Source organism: Arachis hypogaea, chromosome 7, assembly GCF_003086295.3.
Source record: "Arachis hypogaea cultivar Tifrunner chromosome 7, arahy.Tifrunner.gnm2.J5K5, whole genome shotgun sequence".
Lineage (NCBI taxonomy): Eukaryota > Viridiplantae > Streptophyta > Magnoliopsida > Fabales > Fabaceae > Arachis > Arachis hypogaea.
Window position 1 is genome coordinate 45,447,974 of NC_092042.1, and position 18,674 is coordinate 45,466,647.

The window sequence follows — 18,674 nt, forward strand, 5'->3', positions numbered from 1 at the left end:
AGGTGGTGATACATCATCCTGGTGCCACGGAACTCCAGCTCGCTGAATCATCTGAGTGACCATGACTGGAAAAGGAAAGAGACCTCAGATGTGGGCTCTCCACATGAACCGCCTGATCAGCTGGGGGTAATAAACCTCCTTCCCCTCCATCACACAGCTGATCAAGATCAACATAGCAACTGGGATCTCTGTGAAGTGAGTCGTAGGCATGACATAATGAGCGAAGATCTGCTGCCAAGTCTTGGCCTCTCGGCTCAGATAACTAAAGTGTATCCCCTTGGGTGCCGTGTTATCGGCATCCATAACCCAAGGAGCATCCGGGTTGGCTACCACTGCTCTCAATGCCTCAAAATCAAAAGTCATGCAATGAAGGTCTATCTTGGCCTGCATGAATGCATCAGTGTCACTGGTCTTAGGCCGGCAAGTAAGGGCATCCTCAATGGCCTGCTCGGTGATAGGTACCTCAATCCCCCTAACAAGTACCGGGTCAAGGGTATGGCGGAAGAAATTGCAGTAGAACTCCTGCACCCAAGATCGGTTCACACGGCTCAATTCCCTATCCAGAAAAGCCAAACCCATCCGGTCAATACGCTGGTGGATGATGTCGGTCAAATCCGATGGAATAACCAGCTTCTTCTCAGTATTCAGATTCTTTGAATTGTAGCTTGGGAATCTGAGTTCACAATAGAGATTGGGAAATTTGACCGTATCCTGAGCCGGTAGTAATTGGTTTGCTTTATCTATGTCATTCAGAGGGTTCTGAGCATAGGCAAGCAGTGAGGCAAAAGTGGGGTCTGGTGTTTTCTTCCTCTTTTTGGAAGATGATGCTTTTCCTTTCCCTTTATCCGACATCCTGAAAAATAGAATAGAATATAGGCAATTAAGCACTTAGCACGAAGCAAGTAAAACATGTTCAGGATGTAAAATAGATGGCATGCAAACATGATGTGAATTAAACTTGAAACATGGACAGCAAGTAAAAACAGAAAACATAGCCATAAACCAAGAATTCAATGTTTTAAACAATTGCACAATTCTTAAGGAATAGGCATGTTCATCATCATGACTTAAAAGAATGGTTAAAAGGTTAAAATGCAAGTGAAAGTGAAGTTGGTAAGTAAAGAAGTCAGTGAGTTAGAAAAGTGGAGTTAGAAATTAGTAGTATGATGAGAGATGAACCGTTCAAGCATACAAATCATGTTCACAAGCATGAAGGTATGGACCTAACAGAAGTCGCTTTCACAAGAATTGGTGCTGTGAACTTTAGAAAGTAAATGTGCAGCTATGAACAAGTAAAAATTGAATTTGGAAGAAAGAATAAGTTGCACATAGAAGTACACCAACACTTGATTTCATTAGGCCAATGCCGAACCCAGGAGTCAAATAGAAACGGAAATTAGCCCAATATGAACTTGGTGTGCAGTAAGCAAAGGTATAGAAAGTGTATATGCCAAGTTCAATTTGTCAGTAGAAATTAGAAGGGAAAATAGTTCCTTGAAAATTGGGCAGCATTTCGGCTTAAAATTGGACGTTCCCGGATGGCAACATAGCACAACTAGCATGATTACAATATCAATTAATTACAGCGGCAATAAGATAGCATCTAGGCAACACAGATTGCATACAGAGAAACTCAAAATTAGCACTCATCAGATAAGTGATCAAACAGAATATGAACACAAACGGAGCACTTATCAGGCCTAGAATCCTCTATCCAGTCCTAGCTACCTAACCGCAATTATTTCTAACAAATCCTGACATGCAACATTTCAATTTTTAACCAATTAACAGAAAACCAACAGAAATGAAAGATTGATAGAAAGCAGAATTAGGGCAGGAACCTGGGAGCTGGGCAGAATCAAAAATGAAAAAGGGAATTAGAGTCGGAGCGAAAGCAATCAGGATCAGTGAGTCGCGCCACCGTGGATGGTGGCGGTAATGGCAGGGCGGCCGCTGTGGCGGCGTTCGGAAGAGTGAGAGGGGAAGCTGGCTATGGTGAGAGGAGGAAAGTGAGAGGAGAATGTGAGATGGAGGAGGTGAGGGAGAGAGAGGGCTGGCCGTGTGGTAGCCGGTGGAGAGGAGGTTGCGGAAAGGAGAGAGGAAGAAGAAGACGGTGAAAAGGAGAGGAAGAAGGAGTGCGCGACTGCGCAATGCTCGTCGCGCATTAGGTTATCATCTTTTTGAATCGACGCGCGCGCACCTTGCGCGTCCGCGTGCATTGATGAAACTAAGGACCTACGGGTGCGCGTACAACGCGCTCAAGCGTGGATGATCAAAATAGGTAAAAATGCGTGCGCGTACCGTGCGCACACGCGTGCAAGGAGTTGGGATGGAGGCTTAAGGTTGGCCCAGATTAGGCCTAACTCTCTGGAAAATGGCCTGGAGGTTGCGCTACTAGACCTGCACGCACGCGGCATGTGCGCGTCCGCGTATATTGGCAGCTTATCAAAGGGCGCGCAAGCTCGATAAATTATCGGCTCATCACAACACCAAACTTAAATTGTTGCTTGTCCCCAAGCAACTGAAAACAAAGTAGGATAAAAAGAAGAGAATATACAATGAATCCCACAATATCAATGAAACTTAGTCCTAATTAGATGAGCGGGGCTTGTAGCTTTTTGCTTCTGAACAGTTTTGGCATCTCACTTTTTTCTTTGAAATTCAGAATGATTGGCATCTATAGGAACTTAGAATTTTAGATAGTGTTATTGATTCTCCTAGTTCAGTACGTTGATTCTTGAACACAGCTACTTTATGAGTCTTGGTCGTGGCCCTAAGCACTTTGTTTTCCAGTATTACCATCGGATACATAAATGCCACAGACACAAAACTGGGTGAACCTTTTCAGATTGTGACTCAGCTTTGCTAAAGTCCCCAGTTAGAGGTGTCCAGAGCTCTTAAGCACACTCTTTTTACTTTGGATCACGACTTTAACCACTTAGTCTCAAGCTTTTCACTTAGACATGCATGCCACAAGCACATGGTTAGGGACAGCTTGATTTAGCCGCTTAGGCCTAGATTTTATTTCCTTGGGCCCTCCTATCCATTAATGCTCAAAGCCTTGGATCCTTTTTACCCTTGCCTTTTGGTTTAAAGGGCTATTGGCTTTTTCTGCTTGCTTTTTCTTTTTCTTTCTCTTTCTTTTTTTTTTTGCCAATTTTTTTCACTGCTTTTTCTTGCTTCAAGAACCAATTTCATGATTTTTCAGATTATCAATAACATTTCTCTTTATTCATCATTCTTTCAAGAGCTAACAACTTTAACATTCATAAACAACAAGATAAAAAATATGCACTGTTCAAGCATTCATTCAGAGAACAAAACGTATTGCCACCACATCAAAATAATTAAACTAGTTTCAAGATAAAATTTGAAATCCAAGTATTTCTTGTTCTTTTGTAATTAAGCATATTTTTTATGTAAGAGGGGTGAGGGATTCATGGATTTATTCATAGCTTTAAGACATAGACTCTAGACACTAATGATCATGTAGTGAAGACACAAACATAGATAGAACATACAGCATAAAGATCGAAAACAAAAAAATAAATAGACAAGGAGATTAAGGAATGAGTCCACCTTAATGAGGGTGACGACTTCCTCTTGAAGGTCCAATGGTGCTCTTGAGCTCCTCTATGTATCTTCATTGCCTTTGTTGCTCCATCCCTAGTGATTTTGGTGCTCATATCCTTAGTTGCTCCCAATAGTTGTGTGGAGTAAGATGTATCCCTTGAGGTATCTCAGAGATTTCTTGATGAGGGAATTCTTCATGCTCTTGTTGAGGTCCATGAGTGGGCTCTCCTGATACGCAGTCAAATGCTCTACCACTGAGTTATGGACCCTTGAGATGAATCTCTCCATCTCCCATGACTCAGAGGTAGAAGCAATTGCCTTCCCTTTCCTCTTTCTAGAGGTTTTTCCGGCCTTAGGTGCCATAAATGGTTATGGAAAAACAAAAAGCAATGCTTTTACCACACCAAACTTAAAATATTTTCTTGTCCTCGAGCAACAGAAGAAGGAAAGATGTAGAAGAAGAAGAAAATGGAGGAGATGGAGGGTGTATAAGGTTCGGCCAAGAGGGGAAGAAGGTGTTTGTGATGTGTGAAAAGGAAGGAGTGGAAGGGTGTATTTGGGGAAGAGATATGGAGGTGATTGGTGAAGGGTATTTGGAAAAGAGTGTTGTAGAAAGGTGTGAAGAGGAGAGAGAGTGAGTTAAGGTTGGTGGGGATCCTGTGGGGTCCACAGATCCTGAGGGGTTGAGGAATTCTTCATCCCTGCTCTAATTGGGCGTTCACAATGACTTAGAGTGCAATTCTGGTGTTTAAACGCCATTCTGCTGCCCTGTTCTGGCGTTTAAACGCCAGCTTTCCTTCTTGTTCTAGCGTCTAAACGTGAGTTTGTTGCCCTGTTTTGGCATTTACACGCAAGTCTGGTGCCCTATTCTGGCATTTAAACGCCCAGAAAGGTGCCAGATTGGGCGTTTAAACGCCCATTTTGCTACCCTTACTGGCGTTTAAACGGCAGTAAGTCCTTCCTCTAGGGTGTGCTATTTTCAATGCTGTTTTTTATTTTTTTCTTTATTTTTTTGTAATTATCTTTGTGACTTCACATGATGATCAACCAAAAAGGAAAACAAAATAATATAGATAAAATTAGAATAAAATTGGGTTGCCTCCCAATAAGCGCTTCTTTAATGTCAATAGTTTGATAGTGAGCTCTCATGGAGCCTCACAAATGATCAGAGTATGGTTGAGATCTTTCAACACCAAACTTAGAGTTTGGTTGTGGCCTTCCAACACCAAACTTAGAGTTTGAATGTAGGGGCTCTGTTTGACTCTGTATTGGGAGAAGCTCTTCATGCTTACTCTCTATAGTTACAGATGGAGAACCTTGAGTCTTTAATACAAGGCATTCTTCATTCACATGAAGGATCAACTCTCCTCTGTCAATGTCAATCAAAACTCTTGCTGTGGCTAGGAAAGGTCTTCCAAGGATGATGGATTCATCCTTATCCCTCCTAGTGTCTAGGATTATGAAATCAGCAGGGAAGTAAAGGCCTTCAACCTTTACTAGCACGTCATCTACTAGTCCATAAGCCTTTTTCATAGATTTATCTGCCATCTCCAATGAGAATTTGGCAGCCTGTACCTCATAGATTCCCAGTCTCTCCATTACAGAGAGTGGCATCATGTTTATCCCTGACCCCAGGTCACACAGAGCTTTTTCAAAGGTCATGGTGCCTATGATACAGGGAATTAAGAATTTACCATGATCCTGTTTCTTTTGAGGTAAATTTTGTTGAACCAATGTATTCAGTCCATTGGTGACCAAGGGAGGTTCTTCCTCCCAAGTCTCATTACCAAACAGCTTGGCATTCAGCTTCATGATTGCTCCTAAATATTGGGTGACTTGCCCTTCAACAATGTCTTCATCCTCTTCAGAATATGAATAGTTATCAGAGCTCATGAATGGCAAGAGGAGGTCCAGGGGAATCTCTATGGTCTCTGTATGAGCCTCAGATTCCTTTGGTTCCTTATTAGGGGATTCCGTACTGACCATTGGACGTCCCCTGAGGTCTTTCTCATTGGGATTCACATCCTCCTCCTCCTCTAAGGTTTCGGCCATGTTGATTATATCAATGGCCTTGCACTCTCCTTTGGGATTCTCTTCTGTATTGCTTGGGAGAGTGCTAGGAGGAGTTTCAGTAACCCTTTTACTCTGATGGCCCACTTGTGCCTCCAAGTTTCTAATGGAGGATCTTGTTTCAGTCATTAAACTAAGAGTGGCCTTAGATAGATCAGAGACTATGTTTGCTAAGCTAGAAGAATTCTGCTCCGAATGCTCTGTCTGTTGCAGAGATGATGATGGGAAACGTTTGCTATTGCTAAACCTGTTTCTTCCACCATTGTTATTATTGAAGCCTTTTCTATTGATCCTTCCATGAAAAATTTGGATGATTTTTCCATGAAGGGTTATAGGTATTGCCAAAGGCTACACCCATATAATTCACCTCTGCCATTGCAGGGTTCTCAGGATCATAAGCTTCTTCTTCAGAAGATGCTTCTTTAGTACTATTGGATGCATTTCGCAATCCATTCAGACTCTAAGAGATCATATTGGCTTGTTGGGTTAATATTTATTCTGAGCCAGTATGGTATTCAGAGTATCAATTTCAAGAACTCCCTTCTTTTGAGGCGTCCCATTACTCACAGGATTCCTCTCAGAGGTATACATGAACTGGTTATTTGCAACCATTTCAATAAGTTCCTGAGCTTCTGCAGGCGTTTTCTTTAGATGAATGGATCCACCTACAGAGTGGTCCAGTGACATCTTCGAAAATTCAGACAGACCATCATAGAATATTATCTAATGTGGTCCATTCTGAAAGCATGTCAGAGGGACACTTTTTGGTCAGCTGCTTGTATCTTTCCCAAGCTTCATAGAGGGATTCACCTTCTTTCTATCTGAAGGTTTGAACATCCACTCTATGCTTGCTCAGATTTTGAGGAGGAAAGAACTTGGCTAAGAAAGTCGTGACCAGCTTATCCCAAGAGTCCAGGCTATCTCTAGGTTGTGAGTCCAACCATGTTCTAGCTCTGTCTCTCACAGCAAAAGGGAAAAGCATAAGCTTGTAGACTTCAGGATCAACTCCATTGGTCTTAACAGTATCACAGATCTGCAAGAACTCAGTTAAGAACTGATAAGGGTCTTCTGATGGAAGTCCATGAAACTTGCAATTATATTGCAGTAGAGAAACTAATTAAGGCTTTAGCTCAAAATTATTTGCTCCTATGGCAGGGATTGAGATGCTTCTTCCATAAAAGTTGGAAGTTGGTGTAGTAAAATCACCAAGCATCTTCCTTGCATTGTTGTTTGGTTCGGCCATAATTGTTTCTTTTGCTGCCTCCTTTTCAAAAATTTCAGTGAGGTCCTCTTCAGAGTTTTGTGCTTTAGCTGCTCTTAGCTTCCTCTTCAGAGTCCTTTCAGGTTCAGGATTAGCTTCAACAAGTATGCCTTTATCTTTGTTCCTGCTCATATGAAAGAGAAAAAAACAAAGAAAATATGGAATCCTCTATGTCACAATATAGAGATCCCTTGAGATGTCAAAGGAAAACAAGAATGGAAGGATGAAATAAGTAAGAAAGAATTCGAACATTCAAAGAGAGATGGAGTTCGAATTGACAATGGAGGAGGAATCTTAGTGTTTAAAAAGATAAGAGAGGGGGAGAATTTTCGAAAATAAAAAAAAAAGAATAAAATTTAAAATAAAATTTTGAAAAATTAGTTGTGGTTTTGAAAAAGATAAGAAATAGTAAAACAAACAAAAAGTCAATTAGTTAGTTAAAAAAGACTTGAAAATCAATTTTGAAAAGATAAGAAGTTAGAAAAGATTTTGAAATTGATTTTGAAAAAGATATGTTTGAAAAGATATTATTGAAATTTATTTTGAAAAGGATTTGAAAAGGAAATTAAAAAGATTTGATTTTTTTTTTAAAAAAAAAGATATGTTTGAAAAGATATGATTTTGAAAAAGATATGATTGAAAATATTTGATTTGAAAAAGATTTGATTTTGAAAAAAAAATATGATGATTTGAAAAAGATTTGATTTGAAAACAAAATTCCTCTCCTTGTGTCATCATGGCGTTAAACGCCCAAGAGCTGCATGTTTTGGGCGTTTAACGCCCAATTGCTGCATGGTTTGGGCGTTTAAACGCCCAGCCAGGTACCCTGGCTGGCGTTTAAACACCAGTTTTCCTTCCTTACTGGGCATTTAAACGCCCAACCAGGTACCCTGGCTGGCGTTTAAACGCCAGTTTTCCTTCTTCACTGGGCGTTTTTGAACGCCCAGCTTTTTTCTTTAAATCCTCTGCTTTATGTTCTTGGATCTTCATTTTGCTATATCCTTTATTCAAGAAGATATATTTTCAATTTTAAAAAACAACAAAATAAGTCAAAACATATAATTCTTGGATCAAAACACAAGATATATGCAAGAACATTATGAGCGTCACGATGAACACTAAGAACAATCTTGAAGATCAAGATGAACATCAAGAACTCAGTTTTCTTAATGAAAGAAAATATGGAGGACACCAAACTTAGAACTTTCTCATGTTTGGGCCATATGAATGCAAGAGCGCATATGTAGAACATCATGCGGTGCAAATCAATAAATCATGAAGATCAAACAAGGCAATTCATTAAGAACGACTTGAAGATCATCAAGAACACAATGCATGTGTTTCGAAAATTGCAAGACAATTAAAATCATGCAATTGACACCAAACTTAAAATTTGGCCTTAGATTCAAACAAGAACCATGAAATATTTTTGATTTTTTATGATTTCATGAATTTTTTGAGTTTTTCGAAAATTATTTTTAGAAAAACGAAAAAGAAGAAAATTTTTTTGTATTTTTCGAAAATAAGAAATAAAAAGCTTAAAAATAAAATAAAATTACCTAATCTGAGCAACAAGATGAACTGTCAATTGTCCAAACTCGAACAATCCCCGGCAACGGTGCCAAAAACTTGGCGCATGAAATTGTGATCATCAACCATGGCACCAATAGACTTGGAGCTCTCAAATCGTGAATCACACTTCGTCACAACTCTGCACAACTAACCAGCAAGTGCACTGGGTCGTCCAAGTAATACCTTACGTGAATAAGGGTCGATCCCACGAAGATTGTCGGCTTGAAGCAAGCTATGGTTACCTTGTAAATCTCAGTAAGGCGGATTCAAATGGGTGATAGAGTTTTCATAATTAAAAGATAAATAAAACATAAAGATAAAGATAGAGATACTTATGCAAATCATTGGTGGGAATTTCAGATAAGCGTATGGAGATGCTTCATCCCTCTTGAATCTCTGCTTTCCTACTACCTTCATCCAATCCTTCTTACTCCCTTCCATGGCAAGCTGTATGTTGGATTTCACCGGCGTCAATGGCTACCTCCTGTCCTCTCAGTGAAAAAGGTCTTCTACGGTTTCCCGCATGGCTAATCAGCTGTTGGTTCTCGATCATGTAGAAATAGGATTTACTATCCTTTTGCGTCTATCACTACGCCCTACAGTCGCAAGTTTGAAGCTCGTCATAGTCATCCCAGCTCAGATCCTACTCGGAATACCACAGACAAGGTTTAGACTTTCCGGATCTTAGGAATGGCCGCCAATAATTCTAGCTTATACCACGAAGACTCTGATCTCACGGAATGGAAGGCTCGGTTATCAGGCGAGGTAACCATGCGTCGTGGACCAGGAATCCAAGAGATACACACTCAATCTTAAGTAGAACAGAAGTGGTTGTCAGGCACGCGTTCATAGGTGAGAATGATGATGAGTGTCACGGATCATCACATTCATCAGGTTGAAGTGCGAGTGAGTATCTTAGAACAAGAATAAGCTTGACTTGAACAAAAGAATAATAGTAATTGCATTAATACTCGAGGAACAGCAGAGCTCCACAGCTTAATCTATGATGTGTAGAAACTCCACCGTTGAAAATACATAAGAACAAGATCCAGGCATGGCCGTGAGGCCAGCCCCCAAAATGTGATCAATAGATCAAAAGATGATCAAAAGATGAAAATACAATAGTAAGAGATCCTATTTATAATAAAAACTAGCTACTAGGGTTTACAGAAATAGGTAAATAATGCAGAAATCCACTTCCAGGCCCACTTGGTGTGTGCTTGGGCTGAGCTTTGAGCTTCACACATGTAGAGGCTTCTCTTGAAGTTAAACGCCAGTTTTGGTGCCAGTTTGGGCGTTTAACTCCAGCTTTTCTGCCAGTTTCTGGCGTTTTGACTTCAGAATATGACAGAGAAGGGGCGTTTGAACGTCGGTTTACGTCGTCAAAACTCGGGCAAAGTATGAACTATTATATATTTCTGGAAAGCTCTGGATGTCTACTTTCCAACTCAATTAAGAGCGCGCCATTTGGAGTTCTGTAGCTCCATAAAATCCACTTCGAATGAAAGAAGGTCAGAATCCAACAGCATCAGCAGTCCTTTGTCAGCCTCTGAATCAGATTTTTGCTCAGGTCCCTCAATTTCAGCCAGAAAATACCTTAATTCACAGAAAAGCACACAAACTCATAGTAAAGTCCAAAAATATGAATTTTGCATAAAAACTAATAAAAACATCCCAAAAAGTAGCTAGATTCTACTAAAAACTACCTAAAAACAATGCCAAAAAGCGTATAAATTATCCGCTCATCAGTCACTAACGTAGGGACTAACGTGAATATTGCTCAACTCCAACTCCTCCAGCAAGCTGAGCAAGTAAAATATATTAACCATCTTAAATAAAATAAATAATCAAATCATACAGCTACTATAGCACACAGAAAACAACCTCTCCGCAATGGGCCGCAACTTAATAGCGGTCATTCCTTTAGATTCACGGAGCTGAAACCAATAGAAAGTAATATATTAAATAAGTTGGAAAAAGAAAGAGAAGACAATAACTAGAACCTTGTTGAGGGTGTACAAGTTTGCATAACAGTAATAAAGATAGTAAGAGTATGCTGGATTGAATTCATTAGTCCACTCTGCTGGTGTAGGCATGTGCTTAGTTGGACGCCTTTCAGGTTTACTTTCATCATCTACAAGGTCAAATCCCACCACCTACTTTAAAAAAAAGTAACATGTTATACCTAGTAAATTATGAAGACAAGAATTAAAAATGGTGCTTCTTTTTTTCATGATTTTAATAATTGAACTCTACACAATTGTAACAATGACATTATAAAGAATCGAATGCTAGCTCTCAAATCGGACTTCATCCTCTACTACTGACATATGAACTGTTAAGTAAAACTTAATGTTCATAGAAGCACACCTTCTTACTACAAAGCAACACTGCACAGATGGTAGCTACTTAAAAAAATCTTTGAACAAAAGAAGAAAAACAGCTTGATTTTAAATATATAGGGCTGATTACATAACTGTTATTGGATAACAAGTTTTTTGCAAGATGAATAAAAAAAGTAGTTTGCAAAGTACTCAAATAAACTGAAGCTCATGAATATTTAGCTCCATTATAATTGAGTATGCCTTTCAACTAGCTGAACAGGCTCAATTAAGGACAGTCTTAGAGAGGGCGAGTAACGGCCTCGGCCCCCTTAAAATTTTTAGAAACTATATTTATATATGAGATATGTATTTAAAAAATAAAAAATATTATATATTTAATATTTTTATATGTATTATTTTTTATTATGCGATTGACTTATGTCTTAATTGTTTAATTCACTGATATTTTTCACTTAACTAATTTAATATCATACCCTCAAGTTTTTGTAAGTTTTAAATTAATTTTTATATAATAATCTCTATATTTATTTTAAAAAATCATTTGTTTATTTTATATTAACATATTTAAAATTTATATTATTATATTAGTAATAACTTATGTAGTTATATTTTGATCACATTATGTACTTTAGATATTATTTTCTTATAAAAAATATTTATTTTTCTTCTAAATTTACGTTGTTAAAAGAAAAACTTTTATAAAAATATCTTTTATCTTGTATTTTATAAAAGGTATTGTGTCTTTTAAATAATTAATAATTTATCATTTATTTTCAAATTTTTAAAATTTTTTGAAAGAATTAATTTTAATTAATAAGATATGTGATATTTTTAACTAAACACATTATAAATTATTAGTATTTTATAATTTTATAATCTATTATTAATATTGTTATATTTTTTTATGTAACTATCATATTAAAAATAAAATTGTGAAAAAATTTATAATTATACACAACTAGAAAATGGATTAATACAGACAGATTTACATACGGATTTAGTCTTTATTACAGACGGGTTTTTGGTTACCGACGAAATTACCGACGGATTTTGTCCCTCTGTAAAAGCCCCATCGGAAATTATTTACCGACGGATTTTTTTCCGTCTGAAAATTACGGACGGATTTTTAGCAGTTACCGACGGATTTTCCCTCTGTAAATTTTCTATCAATTTCCCAAAGGCGATGAAATTTCTAATGGATTTTCCGTCTGTAATTACAGACGTATCTTCCGACAGATTTTCCGTCTGTAATTACAGACAGAATTTTATACGGATTTTTTGTCTGTAATTACAGACGGATTTTCTAACGAATTTTCCTCTGTAATTACAGACGAATTTTCTGACAGATTTTCCGTCTGTAATTTAAACTTTGGAAAATCATCTCGTTCTGATTACAGACAGAAAATCCATCTGTAAATCCATCAGTAAGATAAAATAGAATTTTTTTAGATTTTTCCATTGCAAAATGAATACTTTAGATTTGTTTTCTAAATTTACTCCATCAAACACTGTAAATTGAAAAAAAGAAAGCCAAAAATCACATAAATAAACATAATATTCATTACATGATACCTATAAAATTGGATGTTATTTTTCAACATCATTGGCCAATATCTCATTGTCTTAATAAAAAAATACCCAAAAAAAATAAGATGACCATCCCAATGTTACATGAATGTCACAAATTACACTTGGCCAATATCCTAATGCCTGTAGAGAGAGTGCTCGAAGCGTTCCTTCTGCTAAGTCTACTGGTAAATTCCTCCTATAATCAGAACACATGTAATAAACATCAAATAATATAGAAAACTATATAGGTCATATACAGGGAAAGAAAATGCTTCATTCCAGTTATTGCATAAATGACATATATATGTACTAACCTGAGTTCGGCCGGCAACTGGGAAAGAACATGTTTGACAGCACAATCCAGATATCCAGCAGCCTTTAAGAAGATATCAACAGAAGCTCGTCTGCTTTCTGTTACAAGTAACAACTATTTTACTTTCGCAATCAACACAATATATACTAAAGATCAGTGCAACTGCGAAGACAGAACATTCTTATAAATAAAGTATTACAGTATATACAACAATATATAAGACTTACCATCATTGACTAACCCCAAAAGAACCGGCAAATAATCTTCTAGAGCCTGCAGAAGATCAAGCAATGTCGAACCACCTGCAGATGATCATGCGTTGCCATACCAATGCATCAGTAAATTTAATCTTCCTTCTTTTATCATTAAATAAAATAAGTTCATCTTTGTTTAAGAAACTGACCATGTTGAGTAGCACTTTTTCTTTTTGTTCTTGTAATTGTAGGGCCTTCTTGGCCAGCCATTACAACTATACGTGTTCTAATAGCACTTTGCTTAGGCATGGACCCTGCATAATCAAATTTCAAGGGAAGTTGAGTAACTTAATTGAATAGAGAAGCTTCTATTCTAAATTCTAATCAATAACAAATCTGATAGTTTGATGGAATTGATGGTTCAAGGCCAAAAGAAAAAGAGAAAGAACGAACTTACAGTCAATTTAATATGCTAAATTTGTAGTGGGTGAAAGTTGTCCAAAGTAGAAAGACTTAAGCTTATGCATAAGTTTCACTGCCATTGATGCTGAGACAGTTTTCTTCATCCACTCCCTGCTCTCATTTCAAGGTGCCAACATGAATCCCAGTGTTGTGAGCATCCTAACCCTACTTTAAATTAGATGGCATCCTAAACAAAAATAATGAACAGAAAAAGGAAACATATTAATTAGATGGCATCCTAAACAAAATGATGTAACTATAGCAGCATTTCTCAAGAAAAAAAATCATATATAAACTCCATATGTCCACAGCAAGGAATGATTTAAAATTGAAGCCATGATAATACAATCACTTCCATTTAGAGATGGAAACAAATAGCATATTTCTCATAGATATTAAAAAGTTATATTAATTTCTACATAGTATAGTACATGCATAAAATTTTAAGAATATATTTTAAAAGTATCAGTTATCTAAGACAGAAAATTGCTGAAAATGGCCCAGTTCTTCTAACCAATATACTTAACATCCAGGCAGCTGAAAACACAAGTGAAATGCAAAGGATAACCTTTAATGAACCAAACTAACCAAGAGGATGAGAAACTCACTAGATTGCTATTTAAGTATATTTTAGTCCTTAGCAGATCAGTTTGAGGCCCAATTGCAACCGGTAGTAAAAGTAGAAGTAATACATTAGCCAAACAAGAGAGAAAACAAAGTCAGAGATTCATATAACTCATCTAAAAGAAAACAACGTGGCAATAAGCAAGAGCAGCAAGAAAATATATGTCATAATATATTGCCCAATTTTATTTTATTCATTCCTTCTAACGTATCTAATCTAATTCCCTATATCTATATTAAAAATCCAACATGGGGACCATGCCTTTTAGATTCATTAACCCCAAATTCAATAACAAATAGGGATATGCATGGATAACAGCAGCTCAAAATAATGAGAAAGTGAAAAAAATTAAAAAGAAAAATGTGTGGAACTGTGACAAACATCTTCTCTAATATACAGTTTTCACCATAGCAATCAGTAAGCAATATCAGCATTTGCAGAATATGTAGTAGAAACCCAAGATCAACTAAGAAAGTTAGAAGGGACAAATTACCTGATTCGCAGTGATTTCAACTACAAGCTTCTTAAACTCCTTGTCTAGACCGAGCCACTGGCAAAGCAGTACTGGTAAATACCACTTAGGAAGCTGCTAATTGAATTCATGCCTCTTCCACCAGCTAATGTGATAATCAACAAGAACAATGTGAAACCAGATGAGCATAGAATATGACTGATTTCATGGAAAACAGAATAGAATAAACATACCTTGGTATGGCACCTTGATGCTATTGCGAAACTGTTGCGACATCTCTGTTTCAAAATTTTCTGACAATTTAAAGTATAGTACAAGGCTCAAGCCTTTTCAATTTTAATAAAGATATTACATTATATTTTTTATTATTGGGCCTCTTCTGTTTTATAGAGCTCTCTCAAAAATTCCCAAGCCTACTTTTATAGCCGTATTGCATGTGAATTATTTGAAGCCCAAAATAAATCATTAAAATTAGAGAAAGACATTATTAGCGTGCCAAGTAGGGAGTAGGAAAAACTGAAAAGTGTTAATAGTGATGATTATATATATTCTGCATGAATGATGGTTTAATTCATGTAAAAGATGTATATAGCTGCAGTTATATATCGACTAGACCTACGTGATCATGAGTGCTTCTTTTAGTTTTGGATGGGATTTGTCTTGTTATTCCCTTGTCCTATACAATAACAGCTACCTCATACAATAATACTAAGAAACATGCCAAAATTAATATGCCTTAAGAAAGATAGACACGAGAATTCTAATCCATTAGTGTCTACTTTTAAATTGTACCTGAGATAAGGCTATAAACAGTATTAGCATGGGAATTCCAATTTCGACGCAGCTCCCAACCTAACACAAAAGATTTAGATTCAGAATAGTATACTAAACCATATTAGTGATGAGAAAATAATCGTGAATTTCACTATTAATAATGCAGTAAGTGGGGCTGGTGTTATATGTACCACAAGGAACCCTCTGTCAAATAGTTCAAACCAACTAATGCAATTACTGGAACCATTCCAAGTCGACTGAAAAACCTGAATGCAAAGGAAAGCACAATAATTATTTGGCGTATTCTCCAATCCAAGTTTCTCTCTTTGACTTCAAAAAGTGTAACATACATTTCAACAATATCAGCTGTGTTACCGTGGAAGAGAGAGATGGAGGTTTGGGTTACCTTGAGATCGATGCCGAGAACGGAACCGCCATGATTGGGAGGACCGAGGCTCTGGCAAACAACTTGAAGCCAAGCACCTGGAGCACAGCCGAGGTCCAGTACAGATGAGCCAGCCTTGATGAGCTTGTGCTGCTTCTGTATCTGTACTAGCTGTTAACTCAAAGTTAGTTAGTTAGTTAGAAGAAGAAGAAGAAACAGAAGTTTCGAGAACCTTGAAGGCAGAGCGAGCAACATAGCCAAGGCGCTGAGCTTCCTTGTAGAAGAAATCGGGTGCCCCCGCCGCCCCTCCCCCCATCTCGATCCCTTTTCAAGGTTCAATGAAACTTGCACATTTTCTTTTCAGGCTAATGTTTAAAAGAATTTAATTTACAAATACATCCAATTACATGCCACAGTAAAAATAATTATTTTTTATATTATCTTTCAAAAAAAAAAACGAATGTATTACATCTGTTAATGTATTAAATTCACCTCTTATCTTCTAATTAGGTGGCCCTGAACCTCGTTTTAGTTTTTACTCTCAAGAAAATAAACCAAACAGAACAAGTGCTAGAATATGACTAGAAAAAGATCAACAATAAAAGGAATCAACAGCACTTTCCTATTTCTTTGCTATGCTGTCATGTTCATTGGACAGTTCTACTTACATTCAAGAAATTTTTGGTTGTCAATGTTCACCTCTTGAAGACCCATTGCTTTGAGAAACAGGATCTCTTGAAGTTATTTTTGGTTGTAACTGTTCACCTCCTCAGCTTGCAATTTGATGCTCGAACTCTTCTACAACCTTGCTTAAAATAGATTCAACCAACTGTTCCATGAAGAGAAAAATATTACTTAGAAGCTTGTAGGCTCAAACGCACTCTCGATAGTACTGAAGTAGTGGAAGACTAGTGATTGGACTATGCTCCAACTCTCTGGTTCTGAATGAGAAGATTGGACTATGCTCCAACTCACTTTGAGCCTTCTCAGATTAAAGGGTTAAAAATTGATTACTAACTCCTCCAATCCTTTTAACATTGCTTCAGAGCTCACAGAAGATAAGAATTAAAGGGTTAAAAATTGATTAAGTATGTCTTCAAGACTTGGGAGAGACAAGGAGGGCTAGCTTTACCTGGGAACTAATATAATTCAGTGATCCCTGATGAACAAGCTGCGAAATACATAAGCCAACAACACAGAAACCAATACAGATTAAATATTGAACTAAACCTTATTTTCCAGAATAATAATTCTGAAACATAAAATAGAACTCTATAAGGGTTATGCAATTGAAATATTAACCTGAGTATTTTGACCCGCTAGACCAACTTGATCTCGTCTAACAGATCCATCGCCAGTTCTAGCAGATCCTGAGTATTCCTTCTGTATCAATCGAATCGAATCGATGTAACAGACACAGTCAAGTCACCAAGAGAACCCCACTGCTCAGCCACCCTTTTATATATTATATTGGAAGTCTGAACCCTCTCCAACATACATATTATGCACTGTCATGCTCTGCAACATTCACAATCTCAATTACTATCAACATAATCTCATAATTAGCATATAATTAGAGACATGAAACCCTAACCTTGAGTAGAGGCGTTACAGATCCATCGTTAAGAGTGAAGATATCAGAAATTTAGAAGCAAATTTAGAAGCATAGTGTCAACAAGATCTTGAGCTGTAACACTGAATAACAAGCAAATGATTATCAAACAATGAAAGTTGTAAATAATTATCAAACAAATAGCTCAAATTGAATTACAAATTACTTGAACAAAGCAGAACAGAACAGATTCAACATTCGTCCAAGCAAATGATTCAAACGAAAGCTTCGATTGCAGAAAAAATTTATCAAAATCAGAGTAAATCCGTAGATTCAAACGAAGCACAAAAGTAGAGTATGATAAACCTAAAACTGACACAGAAAAATTGAGCCCTAAGGTTTATCACAAAGAACAGAATCACAAAATCAGGATTTATATACCTGAAATTTGAGATGGTTACAAGAAGAACTGAGAGAGCGAGTTGAGATTAGATGGAAGAGGTGCCAGAGGGAGCAGATGGGATGAGAGCGTCGGCAGAGAGAGCTTTGCGATGAGAGCGGCGGCGGGGGGATCTTGTAGGACGCAAGGGATGACAGAGAGATTATGCGATGCAAGCAGCGGCGGCAGCGGCAACGGCCACGGCGGAAGAAGCAGAAGTAGCAGCCACAGAGAAAAAAGTAACTCGTGCCATGGAGAGAGGAAGAAGCTCATGTTTGATCTCTGAATGGAGCTCGAAAAGTAACTCTGAATCCTTGTGCCAGGGAGAGAGGAAGAACCCTCGTGTTTAATCTCGTGCCAGGGAGAAAAGTAACTCTGAATGGAGCTCGAAACACAGTTTGAACGGGGGCTGCCACGGAGAGAGAAGAGGGTATAGGTTAGGTCTAAATTAAAATTTTCAGACAGAAAATTTTAAATTACAGACAGATTTTCCATCTGTAATAATTTAATAAAACGCGCGTTTTATCTACTTAATTACAGACAGAAAATCCGTCTGTAACCATTCCACAGAAAAAAATTAATTTTTCCGACGGAATTATAGATGGATTCTCTTTTTCGTCTGTAATTTATGCTAATCTATTTTTTTGTTTTTCGACAAAAAAATCCCTCTGAAATTCCATCTGTATTTCAGTGGGATAAAATCCGTCGGAAATATCCGTCTGTAATAACTAAATTTCTAGTAATGATATATATATATATATATATATATATATATATATATATATATATATATTAAAAAACTAATTCTAATAACTATATGTAAATTATTTTTGTGGAATAAAAAAAATTATCTAAAATTCGATCCCTTCATACTAAACTTTTTAGATTCGTCCTTGAGCTCAGTCAAATCCTATATAGAAAGTCAGTCATTAGTAGCCACACAGTAGCAATGAGCAATTTACATATTGGCACCGGTAAAGCACCACAAAGTTGCTTGATGTATCATTGTCACAACATGACATAGTTACACAAGAAATGTTCACTGTTATAATCAAATGATACATACTG

The 18,674-nt window shown here is 37.1% G+C and overlaps 1 protein-coding gene across 13 annotated transcripts; it reads right to left on the reverse strand.

Moving 5' to 3' along the window:
- Window positions 1-12,336: 12,336 nt before the first annotated feature.
- Window positions 12,337-18,086, reverse strand: LOC112702992 (uncharacterized). Of its 13 annotated transcripts, none has more exons than XM_072199421.1 (15): window positions 17,609-18,086; window positions 17,210-17,310; window positions 16,918-17,133; window positions 16,748-16,786; window positions 15,848-16,444; window positions 15,637-15,786; window positions 15,422-15,496; window positions 15,249-15,308; window positions 14,690-14,734; window positions 14,478-14,601; window positions 13,355-13,470; window positions 13,107-13,211; window positions 12,931-13,005; window positions 12,705-12,801; window positions 12,337-12,586 (listed from the first exon to the last, which is right to left on the reverse strand). In XM_072199421.1, exons 5-10 carry the CDS (start codon window positions 15,929-15,931, stop codon window positions 14,584-14,586), a joined length of 432 nt encoding a protein of 143 aa, XP_072055522.1. In that variant the 5' UTR covers window positions 15,932-16,444; window positions 16,748-16,786; window positions 16,918-17,133; window positions 17,210-17,310; window positions 17,609-18,086; the 3' UTR covers window positions 12,337-12,586; window positions 12,705-12,801; window positions 12,931-13,005; window positions 13,107-13,211; window positions 13,355-13,470; window positions 14,478-14,583. The 13 variants fall into 13 exon arrangements, with proteins under 13 accessions (XP_072055522.1, XP_072055519.1, XP_072055521.1 ...); XM_072199418.1 differs by having other exon boundaries at window positions 13,355-13,546; XM_072199420.1 differs by having other exon boundaries at window positions 13,355-13,546; window positions 13,968-14,601.
- Between the last annotated feature and the right edge of the window lie 588 nt (window positions 18,087-18,674).

What these genes read in the sequence shown, in the direction of transcription:
- LOC112702992 (XM_072199412.1), bottom strand. Translation starts at nt 15,931, where the DNA reads ATGGGGGGAGGGGCGGCGGGGGCACCCGATTTCTTCTACAAGGAAGCT. An exon ending in TTGCTCGCTCTGCCTTCAAG is followed by an intron (nt 15,787 to 15,847) that starts GTTCTCGAAACT and finishes TTGAGTTAACAG; the next exon opens with CTAGTACAGATACAGAAGCA. An exon ending in TTCTCGGCATCGATCTCAAG is followed by an intron (nt 15,497 to 15,636) that starts GTAACCCAAACC and finishes CTTTGCATTCAG; the next exon opens with GTTTTTCAGTCGACTTGGAA.